Below are 19,096 nucleotides of genomic sequence, written 5' to 3' on the forward strand. Positions count from 1 at the left end.
TCAGATTGGAGGATGAGCAGCTGTAAGAGCCAGAGACAGTGTAGTTGATGCCATTGGGTCCTGTAATTGTATTCCCTGGGTAGATATAGGGGCAGAGCTGGCATCTGGGTCTGTTGCAGGGCCTGGTACCTGTGCTGGTGACTCTGCTGGCCGATTCATGATTGTAAGTGAGAAGTCGTTTAAGATTGGGGGGCTGTCTGTAGGCAAGGAAAGGTCTTCCACCCAGGACTTCTGAGAGAGAGGTATCATTTTCCAGGATGGGTTGTAGCTCCCTGATGATACGTTGGATGGGTTTGAGCTGGGAGCTATAGGTGACAACCAGTGGTGTTCTGTTGTTAGTTCCTATCACGGACAAAACCACAGCACACCTCGCCACTGAACTTTGTCACTTCGTACTCACTCACAATTACTTCAAATTTGGTGACAACTTATATCTACAGGTTAATGGCACAGCCATGGGCACACGCATGGCACCACAATATGCTAACATATTCATGGCGGACTTGGAGCAACGCTTCCTCAGCTCCCATCCACTGGAACCACTACTATACTTAAGATTCCTGGATGACATCTTCATCATTTGGACCCATGGGAAGGAAGCCCTTGAGAGATTTCATCAGGACTTCAATAACTTTCACCCTACTATCAACCTAAGCCTGGACCACTCTACACAACAGGTACACTTCCTGGACACCACTGTACAACTACATAATGGACGAATAAATACCACCTTATACCGGAAACCAACAGACCGATACTCATATCTACATGCCTCCAGCTTCCACCCTAAACATACCACTCGGTCTATTGTCTACAGCCAAGCCTTACGTTACAACCGTATCTGCTCCGATGCTCTCGACCGAGACTCACACTTAAGAGATTTACAACAAGCATTTTTGAGACTACAGTGTCCGGGGTCAGCAGCCCAGCCCCCGGACTTGCTGACAGGCAGCGGCAGGGGGCAGCCAGGAGACAGCAGTACAACCGCTCTGTCTGGCAAACAGAGCCAGAACCTGCCTACTCCAGGGGGAAGGGGCGAAAGGCCAAAGCCTCAGAAGGCTGGAAGGAGCAGGGAGAAGCCAGCTAGTCCCACCCCCCAGGGGGAAGAGAGGGGGCTAAGCAGGCTAGAGGAAAAGGGCCAAGACAGGGGGAATAGGGACACAGCAACAACCCAAACAGAGCCCTTACCTTCCAAGGAGGAGAAGCAGCCACTACAGCCCAGAGCCACCCCCTGGCTAGAGGACAGCAGCCTGGCTCAGGAGGTGCTAGGAGCCAAGCCCCTCCAGGTGGAGCTGCCACAGGCATTCTGGGGGAGGAGATGGGTAGCCCCGCCCGGCATCAGTGAACAGGCAGCACAGAAGCTGGCCAGGGCAGCTCCTCGCGAGCAAGGCCAGCCAGGCTCAGCAGCACCGAAGCCGGCTGGGGCAGCTCCTCGTGAGCAAGGCCAGGCAGGCTCAGCAGCACAGAAGCCGGCTGGGGCAGCTCCTCGTGAGCAAGGCCAGGCAGGCTCAGCAGCACAGAAGCCGGCTGGGGCAGCTCCTCGTGAGCAAGGCCAAGGAGACCTCAGCTGGGGATGGCTCGCATTCAATCCCACCCTGCCAGCAAGGCAAGGAAGCCAAGAAGGGATTAGTGGTAGGAGGGAAACACCTGAGGGAAGGCCCAGCTGGGCCAAGTCAGGAGATGGCACGAGCCTAGAAGGAGGGCGGGGCTGGGAAAGGAAGCCCTATATAAGGTGGCTAGGAAGAGCTCTGAGGTGGTGGGTGTGAGTGAGGAGTGATGATGTGGAGTGAGAGCAGTAGGATGCAAGGGTGGAGGCTTGGAGGAGAGTGCTGGAAGGAGGAGATGAAGGAGGATGCAGGGGGTAAGCAGGCCAGGTTGAGCAGGCCAGCGAGTGGACTGAGAGGGAGTCTGGGTGAGGTATACCGCCCCTCCTTCCACAGAGCAGGGTCCTGCAGAATCCCTGGCCCCCCTGTGACGTCAGGTGCAGACCGCCCAGTGCCACGCCCAGCGGCAGTCGCAGCAAGCCCTGACATACAGTACCCACCAAATGAAGTGAAGAAACAAATCAACAGGGCCAGACTAGTACCCAGAAACAGTCTGCTCCAGGACATTCCTAAAGGAACTAACAACAGAACACCACTGGTTGTCACCTATAGCTCCCAGCTCAAACCCATCCAACGTATCATCAGGGAGCTACAACCCATCCTGGAAAATGATACCTCTCTCTCAGAAGTCCTGGGTGGAAGACCTTTCCTTGCCTACAGACAGCCCCCCAATCTTAAACGACTTCTCACTTACAATCATGAATCGGCCAGCAGAGTCACCAGCACAGGTACCAGGCCCTGCAACAGACCCAGATGCCAGCTCTGCCCCTATATCTACCCAGGGAATACAATTACAGGACCCAATGGCATCAACTACACTGTCTCTGGCTCTTACAGCTGCTCATCCTCCAATCTGATATATGCCCTCATGTGCCAACAATGTCCTTCTGCTCTGTACATTGGACAAACCAGCCAACCTCTACGCAAAAGAATAAATGGACACAGATCTGACATTAGAAATGGAAATGTCCAAACACCAGTGGGAGAACACTTCAATCTACCAGGACATTCCACCAAAGACTTAAAAGTCGCTGTGGTTCAACAGAAACCCTTCAAAAACAAAATCCAACGGGAGGCTGCTGAATTGGAATTCATATGCAAATTTGACTCTGTCAAGCTGGGACTGAATAGAAACTATGAATGGTTATCACATTATCACAGGTAACAGATTTCCTTTACAGAGGCGTGGTCTGGGGGAGCCCAGAGACGCCTGGTGTGGGCTTTGTTTGTCAATTATCTCAGCCTGAGTACGTGTGGGCTTTCGGGGACCACGGTTCTCTTAGTCAGATGCAGCTGGCAGGGAGAGCTGTGGTTATCGAGGGCTTATACTACATAGGAATTGGATACCTTCACTGCGGCAAACTAACACGGCAAACTGACTCCACACCAAAAGGAGATGTTTACATTTACAAGCAAAGGAATGTTTTGATTGCCTTCACACTAATTGCATCCTGTCCTCTTGTGATATATGTCCCCTTCTTTCCCCTCCCCTCCTCTTCTGTATTTGACCAGTTCGGATCAGGCATCTGATGAAGAGAACTTGATTCTCGAAAGCTTATGCTACAATAAAATAAAATTGGTTAGTCTTAAAGGTGCTACTGGACTCTTTTTGATTTTGCTACTACAGACTAACACGGCTAACTCCTCTGGATCTAAAACCTAAGGCCGCTAAAACCCTAAAAATAGGGGGGAGGGGATTCTTATTCAAATGTGACCATATTCATAACTAGGACATCCTTTAAGAACTAAAGAAAAGAGTCCAGCAGCACCTTTAAAACTAACCAACTTTACTGTAGCATAAGCTTTTGAGAACCACAGCTCTCTTCGTCAGATGCATCTGATGAAGAGAGCTGTGATTCTCGAAAGCTTATGCTACAGTAAAGTTGGTTAGTCTTAAAGGTGCTACTGGACTCTTTTTCATTTTGCCACTACAGACTAACACGGCTAACTCCTCTGGACCTTTAAGAACCATCTCATTCAATTTTATACCAGCTATTGAATAAAACGGTATTAAAAATCAGTATGTAAACAGGAAAAAAAAATCCTTCACCAGAGACAAGGGTGCTAAATGTGCAGTGATGTTTCTGCCCCATCAGAGGTGGTTGTACCTGCGAAGCATTTTCTCGGCCACTACGGAGCCACACCAGAAGAGGAAAGATCTGATGCTCTGCAGCTGGCCCAAAAAGAAACCAGCCTATTTGATGTGACAGAGCTGAAAAACATATTATACAGCACGTGCATCCTTTTTCTTTAGGAACAGATGGCCCTTTACAGCCCAGAGAGGGATAGCAGCTCAGAATACCAACACTCTACGCAAAGCCCAAATGGTTATCACATTACCACAGGTAACAGATTTCCTTTACAGAGGTGGGGTCTGGGGAAGCTCAGTGGCACCTGGCGTGGGCTTTCGGGGACCACAGATCTCTTTGTCAGATGCATCTGGCAGGGAGAGCTGTGGTTGTCGAAGGCTCATACTGCATTGGAATTGGATGGTCTAGCTGTTTGGCTGCTACAAACTAACAGGGCAAACTCCTTTGAAGCCAACTGATACACACACCAAAAGGAGATGTTTACACATACTAGCAAAGGAATGTTTTGATTGCACCCTCCCCCCCTCCCCCTAATTGCCTCTTCTCTCTCCTGCTCTTCTGTATTTGACCAGTCTCTGTATCAGGCATCTGACGAAGAGAACTGTGATTCTCGAAAGCTTATGCTACAATAAAATTGGTTAGTCTTAAAGGTGCTACTGGACTCTTTTTGATTTTACCCAAATGGAGTGGAACTCAAGTAGGGAGTGACTTCTCTTCCTTCACAGCTCTGCCAATCAGTCTTTCAGATAAGCATAGACCTCATTCTTTGCAAATGACAACTGTATGCAAACACAAGGGGAGATTCTCAAGGGGCGTCCGCCAGCAAGTCGTTCGCTGGTATTTTCTGTGAACCCAAGGAAGACCAGTGCCTTAGGATGAATAGCCAAGCTACAAGTGACGAATGACACTTGCCTGGCAAGTGAACAGACTCATGTGTATTCCTCCTTGTTCACTTGCCATCAGGGGCGGTGCAAGGGTTTGCGACACTTGCGGCCGGCCAGCCGGGCGCCCACCCCCCGCGCTGTCCTGCTTCCAGTGGCTGCCGAGTCTGCAGAGTGCTGCTGACAGGTAACAAGGTCCAGCTGGCAAGGCGAGGAATGTGCAAAGTCCGTAAATCAAGGGAGTAGTCGAGGCCGGGTCGGAGGTCAGAGAGACAGTTCCAAGGAGCAAACACAGGCAGTACAGTAGCAGCTTAGAGAACTCGTTGAAGCCACACTGAAAGGAGCCCTCCCTCTGGCTTTTATACTCTGAGAGCATTCGGTCAGCTAGCACAGCTGCTTCAAGTCTCCTCCTCTGAAGCCCCTCCTTCCTCTGAGAAGGCTGGCCTGTTCAGAGCCCGGAGGCGTGCAGATTGACGTCGGGTCTGTAAGTCTCTTCTGTCCCTGCTACGCCGACGTTGCTCTCGATAGTCTGGAGATGTTGGAGGGGATAAGGAAGCTGGCTGCGTCTGGGCTGGTGGCTCTGGGTGGGGAAGGGGAGCTTCTGGCTGGGATTCAGCATCTGACCATTCAGCTGTGGTCGGCTGCTGGGAGGCAGGCTGCTCCTCCTCAGGAGGAGCAAGGCTGTCAGCAAGCGTCAGCTGTTCCAGCTCCTCCTCCTCTGAGGACTCGTCAAGCTCAGGCTGTACTATGGCGCGCACGCACGCACGCACACACGCACACACTGGCCTGCGTGATGATGTCACTGCTGGCCCGATCGCTACAGTGGGTGGCCTCCGAGCTCTCCCGCCCAGTAGCCTGTGCCACCGCAGATGCCTGCCCGCGGCAGCTGCGCCCGGCCAGGGGCTTGTGCTGGTGGCGGCGGGGCAGGAGGGATAGGAGGCTGCTGCTTTGTGACGTGCGCTCCCGCCCTCTGCACCTCCTCCGGCGCTCCCTCCGGCACCCCACGCCTGAGGCCACCGCCTACTTGGCCTCAATGGGCGTGCCGGCCCTGCTTGCCATTCACTTGTGCTCCACTTGATCAAGTGGAGAGCAAGTGAACAGGGAGGAATACACGTGAGTCTGTTCACTTGCCAGCCAAGTGTAATTCGTCACTTGTAGCTTGGCTCGAAGTTTCTGAGAACACCATTTGCCTCCCCCTCCCCCCAGCTGGGAGAAATATTAGGCCTAGACTCTTGGAAGAAAGCTCCTCTTCTGCAAAGGAAAGGCAGGCAGGCATTTCAGATGTTCAGGGAAGGCTAATGGTTTCTCCCTGTCTTTCATAAGTTTGCTCTGTGGACAGCATGGTTCATATAAGCATGTGACAATCATGGTGGACATATACAACGTGCGCAGGCCAGCCAACAGCCCACCAGCTCCTTTGATGCATTTCTCCGTGCGCTCCAGAGGCAGAAAACTAATTGTAAGGCTACAGGAGTTTTACATTTTTAACCACTAGAAGGAGGAAGGTGGCTTCCCCATAGCCCTCCCTCACTCTTTCAAAAACACACATCAACTTTTGAAAGTGTGTGCAATGTACCCATGTTTTCAACACATCCTTTGAAATGTGCTAGAAACAGCAGCTTTTCAAGTTCATTAAGCTGTTTCATTATCTGATAGCTGAATCTCTAGATTTGTACTCCAGCAGGGTAAGCCAAACTGGATAAACCTGCTTTTCTCCTTTTTGCTTCGCCTTGGTGTCCTAAGCAAACTGCCTCATCAGCCTTTCAAAGTGGCTGCAGTTGTCCTAGCTATGCAAGTGCCAAAAGACCAATAATTCTAGAAAGGGAGGAAAGTTATTGATAAAGTGGGTAAAGGAAAAACCACACGCGACTCAAGATAATGATATAGCCTTCCCACGAAACAGACCCACGGAGGACATCTTCCCTCCTCTATGGTAGGTTGGTGTTCTAAGTTACAAAAACATGATAAACAAAACATCGTCTGGGTCTTTGTGCAGGCATACATTGGGACTGTGCAGGTGCAGGCCAGCCGCCGGAAAAGACTTTAAAGCTCTCAGACAGTAGGGGGCGCTCCCCCGCAGCTACATGCATATGCAGAGGCCTCCTGCCAAATGCTATGTTGCTGGGCGGAGCGTCCCTTCTTCCCTCAGTTTCTCTTAGGCCACCGCAAGTCAGTTGAGAGTCTCCCAGCGGGGTAGGAGGGAGGGGATGTGTGCCTGCAGGAAGACCTAGACGAACAACAGGTACAGGTAAGCGCAACACTGTTTTTGTCGTCGGTCTTCAGTGCAGTCCCAAATTGGGAGAATAGCAAGCTACTCATCAATGGAGGAGGGTGTGAGAAGACTAGGTGACTAGTGAGTGGAGGACAGCTGTCCCCACTGCTGCATCTCTTCTGGCATTCGCATCCACAGAGTAATGGTGTATAAATAGGGGCGGCGCCAGGGTTTCTGGTGCCCGCGGCTGCCCCTAGGTGCGCGTGCCCCCCCCGGACTGCGTGATGATGTCATCACGCAGCAACCAGCCCCATTGGCCAGTGGGTGGCTGGGACGGTGCGTGGAGGCTGCCCGCACTCCCAGTCAGGCGCGGCAGGTGGCTGGGGAGGTTCCGCATGCCGCCCCAGACGCCTGCTGTGCCTGGTCCGCGGCTGCTGCGCCCGGCCGGGGGTATGTTGTTGTTGTTGGTGGCGGCAGCGGCAGCCGGCCACAGCAGCTGTGGGCCAGGCACGCCAGCTCCATGGCGCCCGTTGGCGCGCCCTTCAGCGCCTCAGCGCCTGCGGCACCCGCCTCACCGCTTCAATGGTGGCGCCAGCCCTGTGTATAAATGTGTCCATGATTACCAGGTGGTTGCCTGACAGCAGTCCTGCAGAGGAGTGCCTCCTAAGAAGGATGCTGAAGAGGAGTGTGCCCTGGTGGAGGGCACCCTGATGGTCACCGGACAGGGAATCTTGGCTGAGGAGCAGCATCTTCTGGTGGCTCTGAGTCTGACTATTCTCCTTGGGTGGAGAGGTCCCCACAGTGTGCTCCCCAGCCCCTGAGTGAAGCATCGGTGGTGATGGCCATATCTGATAGTTGAGTACCCAACTGTGTTCCCCTAAGGATGTTCTCATCAGCTGGGAATCCCTGAGTAGGTCAAAATGTCTAATAAACCAGTTTTGCAAGGGTCTCATATAGAGGTGAGCGAAAGGTGTGATGCTAATGGTAGATACCATAAGCCCTAGAACAGGAGTGGGCAATTGTTCTGGCTCGGGGGCCACTTTGCGGGAGCGGAGGTTAGTGGAGGGCCGCACCTTTTAAAATTATTGCATTCATTAGTTAACTTTGCATTTCAGAAAAGGTATAAATTGTATCATGAAAATCAGTAAATATAAATTAAATAAAATAGTGGTTTCACTAAAATTTGAAATTTATAGATTTACTGTTGCAAAGACAAAATTGAAATTAACCAGATCAACCGGAAAAGCGCGTATCTACACTGCGCATGCGTATTGACGTAGCCGTCCTAGTGGAAAATACAAGACGAATCTTCGGTCGCGCACGGGAAGGAAATCTCGGTTCAAGGTGGATTTTTCTGACTGTCTTGGCGGGCCACAAAAAACTCTGTAGCGGGCCGCATGTGGCCCGCGGGCCACAATTTGTCCACCCCTGCCCTAGAAGCTTTTGAATTAGCAGGGCTGGTTGAAAGCGTTTTCTTTCTGGAAACTAGGGACTGTAGTGATCTTGCCCTATTCATGGATAAAAAGGCCCTTCCTGATATGGAGTCTAGTCTGGCTTCTATAAGCTGAATGTTCTGAGTTGGGGTTAGAGATAATTTTTTCCAATTAATGATGAGACCCAGACGGGAGATAGTTTGGATGGACACGTCAATGTATTCCTGGAGCAGGGTATTTGATCAACCTACCAAGAGCCAATCATCCAAATAGGGCTATCGGATAAGAACGACAAGTGGGCTTGGGACCTGTCAGTCCCTGGCAGGTAGATACCCGCGTTTGTTCCAATAGAAAAGGTTTTATTCAGGATTTCATAGTTCAGGTCTGCACTCTGTCACAGAGCTTTGTAGAAGTGAAGAATCAAAACACAGAGACAATAATATACTTGAGGTTTCCCGCGCCTTACTAACGGTTACTTTTGGCATGCAAGATTACACAGGTTCTGTGGGAACCTTTTATAGTTATGGCTACATGATTAGTGCACAATAATACATTCCCAGTGTCTGAGCAAAGCAGCTAGAGCTGGCAGTGGGAAGCTCCAAGGTCGCTTCTAACTAGAAACTGCTTATTAGAGAGATAAGGGGCAGAGGCTCTTCTCTGGGCCTGGAAAGTGATAAGTATAATATGGAGAGAACATAGTTCACATGGGAAAAGATCAGCATTAACAACAGGTTAGCATTAAGGCATTATGGTCAGTATACTGTGGCATCAGTGACACAACAAACCAATAAACATGTCATGACTAAACAGAGACATGACAGGATCCATGGGCCGATGCAAAGGAGGTTGTTGGAACTCGGGCCGATGTGGTTGTGGCTAGTTGGTTCAGAATCGACTGAGTCAGAACTGGTGTTAGAAGTGGAGCTGCTTGCAGTTGCACACTCTGTACGTTCCAGGGAGTGGCGCTTTTTTGAATCCGACTTTGGTTTCAAATGTTTAGATGGAGTCAAAGAGTCTGTAGATGGCACACGCTTCGGAACTGATGGTTGATTCCGATGAGGATCTGGAGTGCCCGCTCTAGAGGGGGTCGGTTTGGATCACGCACTTGGTTCCTGCTCAGCTGAACGTGGTACTGCCAGCCTGTCAGAACCTGTGAGGGACATTTCTCAAAGAGCTGCTTTTAAGCGCACAGCATGATCATGCCTTGCCTTTGATGTAAAGCGCTTGCAGTGTTGGCAAGCTCCAACATTGTGGCCCTCACCTAAGCAGAGTGGGCAGAGATCATGCTCATCCGAATGCGGCATCTTTGTATCACATCGGGAGCACTTCTTGAACAGAACTTTCTGAGACATCTTCTTTGAAGATTCAAGCTAAAAGTCAAGTTAAGAATGAAGAAAGAACTCAAAGGAGAGAGAGACAGCAAAAAACATTTTTCAGCAGCGGCAAGAAAGGAACTGATGGAAGAAGGGACGCTCTGCCCAGCAACAGGGCATTCAGCGGGAAGTCTCCGCGCACGCATGTAACTGCGGGGGAGTGCCCCCTACTGTCTGAGAGTTTTAAAATCTTTCCCAGAGGCTGAGCTGTGCCTGCGCAGTCCCAATGTGAGACTGCACTGAAGTCCAACAACAAACATGTAATAACAACTGACTTCTGGTGATTATATAATGTGACAAAAGAGGGCATTTCATGGACAAAGCTTGATACAATACTTAATTTCTCTCCAATATTTTCATAATCCACATTTATTAATAGTCCATTCTGGAACTTTGACGTAGGGAAGTGTGCATCACTATAATGGTGACCACAGGGGTCAGAGCTGCAATGTTAAAAAGTTTCAGTTTCCAAATAGAAAAGAGCACGTGTGTTCCCTGCACGGCTTCTTGGAGACACTGCCAAGCCTAGAAACATACGAACATCTGGGTCTACGGCCATGCCAAGGGTGCGGAGCAGTGATGCACCTTCCTGGGATAAACTCAGCCCGTAGTCAGCGGCTAGGGAGTTCACCAAAGCTCCTCATTTATTTCCTGTTCCACTGAAGACCGGATGTTTTTTATTTCCAAGACAGCAAACTTGCTGCGCAAGAACCACAGCGCTGCTATATTTTGTAAAGGATTCTGCTCACTACAGTGCTAAAAAAAAATAGCAGTAACACACTCAGTAGTACCAGTTGTCCTCGGGAGGCCCTGCTTGCGTGACTCAGCCATCTGAGTTCCAATTTGCTTCCCATACCTGGAAACAACCACCAGATCCGCCATTTTAAATTGGCTTATTCTGCATAAAGCGAAATTGTATCATATTTTATTTATTTGTTTATTACTTTCGACTTTTATTCTGCCCTCCCCGCACAACCAGGCTCAGGGTGGATCACATCAATAAAAACATTTATAATAAAATTTACACCTTAAAACAGTTTAAAATCAACAAGAGCACAACAATAGAGTATCAATTTAAAATATGCAGATAGCAGCAAGCAGCTAGTTGGAGGCAATCAGTCTTCCACTAAAATCTGCCATTTAAAAAACTAGATGGTGGATGCCTCTGATAGGATGCCTCCTCTGTTCAGGCCACTGTAGACCTAGACTAGCCCCAACCATACGCCTGGCAGAACATCTCGTTCTTACAGGCCCGACAGAAAGATAGTAAATCTTGCTGGGCCCTGGACTCACTAGACAGAGAGTTCCACCAGGGTGGAGCCAGGACCAAAAAGGCTCTGGCTCTGCTTGAGGCCAGGAGGGCCTCCCTGGGGCCAGGGACCACCAGTAGTTGTTTATCCCGATTGGAGCATCCTCTGGGGCACATACGGGGAGAGGCAGTCCCGTAGATACGCTAGTCCCAGTCCACATAGGACTGGGAGGTTGGAGCCAGGACTGAAAAGGCCCTGGTTCTGCTTGAGGCCAGGAGGGCCTCCAGTAGTTGTTTATCCCCTGATTGGAGCATCCTCTGGGGACATATAGGGAGAGGCAGTCCCGTAGATACGCTGGTCCCAGTCCGCATAGGGCTGGGAGGTTGGAGCCAGGACTGAAAAGGCCCTGGTTCTGCTTGAGGCCAGGAGGGCCTCCAGTAGTTGTTTATCCCGATTGGAGCATCCTCTGGGGACATATAGGGAGAGGCAGTCCCATAGACACGCTGGTCCCAGTCCGCATAGGGCTTTATAGGTTAATATCAGAACCTTGAATCTGTTGTGGCTTTAGTGCCATATTACTTTAAACTCTCCATCCCCACACCTCATCAAGTTTCTTCCTTAGCTGCAAAACGGAATAATTCAATAGATTTTGTTGCAGGCATCCATGCTCCAAGACAACAAATATATTTTATATATTCCTATGGGAAGGTGTATAAAGAATTCTTAGACAGAGGAAAGGATCTGTGGCTATCAAAGCTTCCCACACCTGTGCCTCTCATTTCTATTTTCATTTCTTTCTCTCCCTCCTTTCTTTCCTTGCTACTTGGGAAACCTGGGAAATGACAGCAAACATCCTTCCCCCTACCCCCGCCCCGCTGCTTCTACAATGCATTTACACTTAACAGACAGAGAACAGGTTGCCATTAACGTATCTCCCAACGTTTCTTAGCTTCCATCTTCAAAAAATAAAAAAGTAAATTGTTCAAGAAATTACACATGATTTTGCAAAGTGCATTAAATCTGTATACCTGGGCAATGAGGAATCTTGAATACGAATGTAAACTTACCTGCCGGTTCCAGGATAAATGAAAATGCAGTTATGAAAAGAACATCCATCCCAAGAGGAATCTCTTGAAAGATTTAAAATACATTTTGCAAACTTCTCTCTCAGCTAAATTGTTTAAAACTATTTGGGGGGGGCAAAGGGGTAAGCTTTCTTCTTACAGAAGATGTCAGAAAACTATTAACTTGGTAAGATCCTCGCCTTTCTACAATCCAGTCAGCTGCAATATTACCTGAATTTTTTTTATCCTTCGTTATTCAAACTGAACAGATGTAAAAGCAACCTGTATTTTGAACATTTCATGTATGATTGATTGCAGTAGCCTAAAAGTACAATTGCTTGCAAACAGCTTCATTAGCTGCCAGATAGTTTGTGGCCCACTTCAAAAAGTGCTGATTCTGACATTTAGAGCCTTGGACAATCTAGATCCAGGGAACCTTAAGGAAAACCTTCACCTCTATGAACCTTCTGAGGATGTACTCCCAGCCACCATTGCTTCAAGTGTGTGGATGGATACCTGGAAGTGAAAGTTTTCATGGTGGCCCACAATACACTGCGACTCTCATCATTGACAGATGAATTCTGCCCCATGTTTCCTGGCCTTTCAACACCAAGCAAAGTTGCTTGCGAGGGAGTACTGAAAAAGGGATTGTGGGTTCGCAGATCTCTGCTAATTGTTGAATGGGTTTTGTTACGGTGACTCTGCTGGTATTTTTGCTGCTCAGTTCTGGAACTATCCTACGCATGTTTTCTTGCAAGTAAGAAAGAATTCCATGGAGATTAAACCCCAATTAAACATGCATAAGATTAAAGCCTTGGTTTGTTTTGCTTTCCTGAGGTTCTCCCCCTTGTTTTGATTGGATTCTTGCTTGCATTTGCATGTTTTTTAAAAAATTATTATTCATTACTGACTTGTAGATTAGTCTGATTAAAAAGGTGGGAAGTATTGTAAACAAATAGCAAAGAAACAAGAAGAAGAGACACGGTACCGGTGCACATCAATGGAGCAGTTTAGGAGCCCTTTGACAAGAAAGATGGAGCTCACTGGTAATGCGTGCATGACATGAATTCTAAGGTGGTTGCTATTATTTGGGGTTTGAGTTTCAGGAGAAAAACTGGATACGAACTGAAATTTTAAAAAATATCTATGTTTTATGAACTCTTCTGCTTCTGTTGTACAGAAGGTTAGAACATGCACTAAAACAAAACGTACCGGTCCTCTCAGGTCTATGAGTTCCTGTCTCATCTGTGACACAAGTGCTTCCTTCGCCATTAAAGCCCGATGCAGCCTCTCATTGAACTCTATCAGCTCTCCGTGCATTTCTGCCACCTGCAAAGCACACAAAATTAGCAACACGGTTGGAGAAACAAGCGCCATGAAATGTTAATGCACAATAAAATGCTGCTTCACGTGACCGTTTCCTTAGGCTAGCCACTACCCCACAGGATTTTTCTTGTCACACAATTTTTTTGCCTACCCACACTGCACTGGGGTTACCAGAGGGAATTATAGAAGGTGTGAGGGAACAGAATCTGGGGCCTGAGTGAGGATCAATAACTGAAGGTTAACTGAGGTAAAATGACAGGAATTAGATGGTTTAACTTTCTCAAAAGTGAAGAAGAACTAAGTTCTCTCACAACGAAACAGATGACTGAGGTAAACATCTATAACCAATCATGAGTTGTGGGATGTTATGTTTTAAACTGCACGTGCCTAACAGGGGAAACCCTCCCTTGGGTAGGTTTATGACACATAAAAAGCTTATGTAAGATATAAAAAGTTTGCTCTGCTATAAAACTTAGTTTCATACCAGGTCCAGCAAAAACCACTGGAATACACTAATTTTGCACTCAGATACTCAAGCAGGGAACTTGACTGCTCAAAAATGTTGCCTGCAATGGCAGAAGTCGCAACGAATATGTTGTATCACAAGTATGTTAGGTATTCTGATTCGTATATAGTAGTGGTAACGGTGGTGGTGGTGGTGGTGATAATTATATCCTGCTTTTCATCTGCTTTTTCTTCATGTCAACTCATGACTTGGTTTGAGTTATTACAGAGCTCAGAAAGTGAAGAGTAGCATCTTGGGGTACACTTTGGAAAGGCATGAATTAAAACTTTTTGAACCGTTCTTAAGCATGAACATGACTTTTTTAGAACTATGTTCTTTTATGTTCTGAATACAAGCGATCTTATTTACCAAAATAAGGCTTTAAAAAAATCTATTAACTAATCTGCACCTGTATTGAAAAGACTCGTGCCTTACTCTGCTTTCTTAGTTCACTAAATACGCTTGGCAAATATGTAATTTATTTACAGTCCAACTTCCTTGCCGAGACACAGCAAATTACAGAATATAAAACCACACAGTAAGAACCACAAAAACCATACAAAGTGAAGTGAATAAACTGGAGAAAAATTAGTGAACAATGCACTGAACCCAATATAGGACATGAAAGTAAAAACAACACAACTGAACTGCAAAATTGGCAAACAATGCAATATATATAAGCAAAGAAAACTGACTAAATTTCACAGGCACTGACCAATCTTATTCTTTATTATTAAAAAACCTCCTGAACCATTCTGCTTTAGACATTCTGCAGATGAGGGCAGAGTTGCTTTCTAGACCTCATCAGGCAGGCCATTCCACCAGGCGAGAAATTGAGGCACCTCAAAATGCACTCAGAGCTAAGAGGAAAATAGCAAGTTTTATTTTGTGGTGGTGGGGACCAGACAATACTGCTTTTATGGTGTGTGTGTATGTGTGTGTGTGTGTGGGGGGGTGTTATATCAGGTCAGAGAAACATCTTCATGTCCTAATCTAAAAAACTGGCAAACATCCCTAGATTCATCCTTGGAATTTTTGCAGAGTATGAGAGCTGGTCAACTGAGTTCAGAGAGGGCAAAGTTTTGATGGCTGTACACAAGAATTTGCACAACTATTCTAGAATTCCTATCAAAAACTACGGAACAGTAGCACTATAGAACTGAAATGTATGCATTACATCCATTTTACGTTTGCTTAATTCCAGCCCTTCACTGCCTTCCTTTGCTATGCTTTCTGTTCTACTTAATTCCATTACAGGGTCTCACTTCACAGCCTCATTTGATTTAATTAAAGACTCTCTCGTTAATTGCTCGATGCTAGCTTGTTTGGATAAGATCAAACACATAATGCCTTCCATGCTAACAATTAAAGCATTCTATATTCATATCCCAGTTGGTCCCTGAACAATCAGCCTCAAGACAACAGTTCCACTTCAGCATAAAAGCAACCAGTCAGCTTATTCAATCAAAATAAATTATAGAAACTTTTTTTAAACATACACACAATGCAACATATGGTAATAACCTGTCAGCGGCCACAAGGAATCTGAATTCAATCCAAAATGGAAACGTGGGATGTATTAAGAAACCTCCAGTTCTGAAACTCAAATTTGCAAGCAGGTTCAAAATTTCAGAGTCCAGCAATGCAACCCCTAAAGACGGCTGCTTCAATGGGCTTAGAAGGGTGCAACTCTACTTAAGGGTTCACTGAGAACACAGGCTTCCCTCACTCCACAGATTTCATTTTCACTCGAGGCTACTTTGAACCCGCCTGTCTAATCTTTAAGGCATGCTGCTCAGAAAATACCTGTTTGCCTTGGCACAATATTGTTGCTATACAAACAGTTCATGACATTTATCTATGTTATACCCTGGCTTTTCAGAGCACTGTCATCCAAGACGGCTCATGTAAATCAAAAGACGCCGCCTACTTACCCGAAGATGCCAATTCTTTAAACGTTCAAAGATGTGCTCTGAAACGGAGCTCTGAGCCCCACACCCTCCTCCCACAATGCTTTTGTGGCAGCAAAATGTCTTTAAAACATCTAATGACAAATACAAGTCTCCAGCTGAAATAATGGATTTAGCACACAGTGACTGAATGAAGATAGAATTTGTAACCAAGAGAGGCCAGAATCAAGGCTTCACATACAATACGATCGCTCCAGCTTTTCCAATAGCCATATTTAGCTCCCCCTGGTCATTCCACCAACAAGGGGACAGGACTACAACATCAAGAGTGTGACGAGTAGTAAGGATAATCCCCACTGACAAAGGATTATACGTATCTTTTGGCATTGTCTATGGGCACCCACAAGCCATGGCTCACTGCTATGGGGATGAGCCTGGAGAATCTGCAGGTTTGATCTCCCCATGCCGGTCCCCATCTCAAACCTTGGTTTGGAATTCTAGTTTATGCAATTCATTGTTGGTGGTACACCATGTACCCATAGATCTATTGTGAGATTAGCACGTGGCAGACCATCTGTTTTACATGCAGAAGAGCTCAGGTTCAATCTTCAGCATCCCCCATCAAAAGGACTGGGTAACACATGGCATGACAGACCTCTGTCTGAGTCCCTGGAAAGCCATTGCCGGTCACAACAAACAATCCTGAAATAGTGGCCTTAGTAGTCCAATCGTCTGACTCAGTATAAGGCAGCATCATGCATGCTTCTGTTCGTGTGCTTGTCTAACCACACTCGGGTCAATTTGAGTGATACTGGCTGATTCCGCACACTTTGGATAATACACTTCCAATGCACTTTATCAATCGTTTGAGGTGGATTTTTTGTTCCGCACACAAAAAACCCCGTTCCAAATGATCTATAAAGAGGACTGGAAGTGCATTATCCAACGTGTGCGGAATAACTCACTGTTCCACTACTGTGGCCTTTCTCAGCTCTCGGATACTTCTCTTATTTCCATTTATGCCTATCAGTGTTCTGCTGGTTTGAATCCCACCACTGCCATGAGCCCAGTAGGTGGCCTTGGGTAAGTCACTCCTCTCAGCCCCAGTTCCCCAGCTGTACTGTGGGGATAATAATAACACCGCCTTTGTTTATTGCTCTGAGTGGGGCATTAATCTGTCTAGTAGAGCAGTATATTAGCACAGATTATAAAGCATCACAACACTTTCAGAACACGTCAAGATACATATTCAATTGGTTTCTGTTTTTACTGAGTAAAGGATTGTAGTCAGGGCTTTTTTTCTGGGAAAAGAGGTGGTGGAACTCAGGACCGAATAGGATGCAATTCAACAAAGACAAGTGCACAGTATTACATCTGGGCCACAAAAACAGGAAGCACAAATACTGGATGGGGGATACACTTCTGGGCAGTAGTATATGTGAAAGGGATCTTGGGGTAAGAGTGGACTGTAAACTGAATATGAGCAGTCAGTGTGATGCGGTGGCAAAAAAGGCTAATTCAATCCTGGGTTGTATCAAAGGGGCCATAGCGTCGAAATCGAAGGAGGTCATAGCCCCTCTCTATACTGCCTTGGTCACGCTGCACCTGAAGTATTGTGTGCAGTTCTGGAGGCCTCACTTCAAAAAGGATGTGAACAAAATCGAGAGGGTGCAGAGGAGAGCGACAAGGATGATCAGGGGTCTGGAGACTGAGCCTTACGAGGAGAGGCTGAGGGCCTTGGGAATGTTTAGTTTGGAGAAGAGGGGGTTGAGGGGGGACATGATTGCTCTCTTTAAATATTTGAAAGGCTGTCATTTGGAGGAGGGCAAGGAGCTGTTCCAGTTGGCAGCAGAGGGTAGGACCTGAAGCAATGGGCTTAAATTACATGCAGAAAGGTACCAGCTGGATATTAGGAAAAACCTTTTCACCATCAGAGTAGATCAAAAGTGGAATCAGCTGCCTAGGGAGGTGGTGAACTCCCCCTCACTGGCAGTTTTCAAGAAGAGGCTGGATGAATACTTGTCAGAGATGCTTTAGGCTGATCCTGCACTGGGAAGGGGGTTGGACTAGATCATCTGTATGGCCCCTTCCAACTCTATGATTCTATGACCGCACAATGATGTCACTTTTGGGTCAGCTGGAACGGGCGGGGGGGAGTTTAAAGTTTAAATCACCCTCTGCGAAAATGGTCACATGTGCCAGAATGCCATTCCACCACGTTCCTGCTGGAAAAAAACCCTGATTGTAGTTATTTGCAGTATGTTATTCTCCATCTATCTTTTTTTTTTTAAAAAAAAAACTCTTCTGTACATATTAGCACTTTTGGAACCTTTACTGCCATGCAACAAAGGATTCTATATAATCTAATTACTTTGATAGATTTCATGGGCTTTCCAGAAGCTGTATGATGTGAAAGGAAGAGGAAAAACCTTCTCTCGTCCCAAAGTGGCTTAAAATCTTTGGCACAAGTCCCTCAAGAGATAAATTACATCAAGCCAAAGTAGTCCGGTTTTCCAAAAGCGCATGCATTTTTGAAGGAAATATGGACGTTCTATTAAAATAATGCAAAAACCATTAAAAGCCAATACTTCCTGCCCTCAGCACAGGCCCTCCATAATCTAGAGCATTCAATTTCAATTAAACTTGGAGAACTAAAAAGCTGCCGCACTAACTCATTATTCAGATAGGAACCATCTGCCTTTACTGCTGATAGCCACAGAAGTGAAATGTCTTTCTGATGCAATTATTCTAGGATACATCACTCACATTATATTTTTATAAACTGAACTTGTTCAGCCATTTCACTGATTATACTGTTTAAATGGAACACTTTGCTAATGTGGAGGAAACATGTCCCACGTACTTAGGAATTGCTTCCACATACATCATTACATATGTTCCTTTGTTGATTGGCACATGGGAAATAACTAGACATGGGCACGATCTGAATTACGATTTCAAAAGAACCCCAATTTTGCCGTTTGCGTCATTATGACTCAGCTAATCGGTTCCGTCCATGGCAACCGATCCAGCAGTTGGGGGTTTGCTTGTTCGGGACTTGATCAGATGTATCAGTTTCTGTTCGAAATTGCAGACACTCTGGCGCCAGTAATTTATTCCCGGGGCAACAGAGCCAGGGGAATGAGCTGTGTTTGCCCTCCTTCTGTCGCCCTCGAAACATGAATGGAAGCCCAGCTTTCTTCGATTAGCAGGCTTCCTTCCAACCACGGAGCAGCAACCCAGGGGAGGGAGGGGGAAGGGGGTGTTCTGAAGCCATGGGCACAAAGGAAAGGCAAAAGGCAGCGTGGGAGGCTGGGAGGCCGCCCGCGCCATTTGTCTTTCCTCAGGCGCGACCCAGGAGCACGCGCGCACGAGCACACGCGCGCACAAGAGCCTGACTACGGTTGCCTTGGGCACTGGCAACCGTAGATCCGGCCCTGGGAATGTC

General features: G+C 47.1%; 1 protein-coding gene across 4 annotated transcripts in view; it reads right to left on the minus strand.

The window, feature by feature from the left end:
* SNX29 (sorting nexin 29) overlaps positions 1-19,096 on the minus strand; it is a 244,645-nt gene that overhangs the window by 122,309 nt on the left and 103,240 nt on the right. For all 4 annotated transcript variants that reach the window (XM_054995524.1, XM_054995526.1, XM_054995525.1 and 1 more), the window contains exon 16: positions 13,120-13,236. In XM_054995524.1, coding sequence (XP_054851499.1) covers positions 13,120-13,236 — 117 coding nt within the window. The remainder of the gene's footprint in view (positions 1-13,119; positions 13,237-19,096) is intronic.

Source organism: Eublepharis macularius, chromosome 12 (genome assembly GCF_028583425.1).
Source record: "Eublepharis macularius isolate TG4126 chromosome 12, MPM_Emac_v1.0, whole genome shotgun sequence".
Taxonomy (NCBI): domain Eukaryota; kingdom Metazoa; phylum Chordata; class Lepidosauria; order Squamata; family Eublepharidae; genus Eublepharis; species Eublepharis macularius.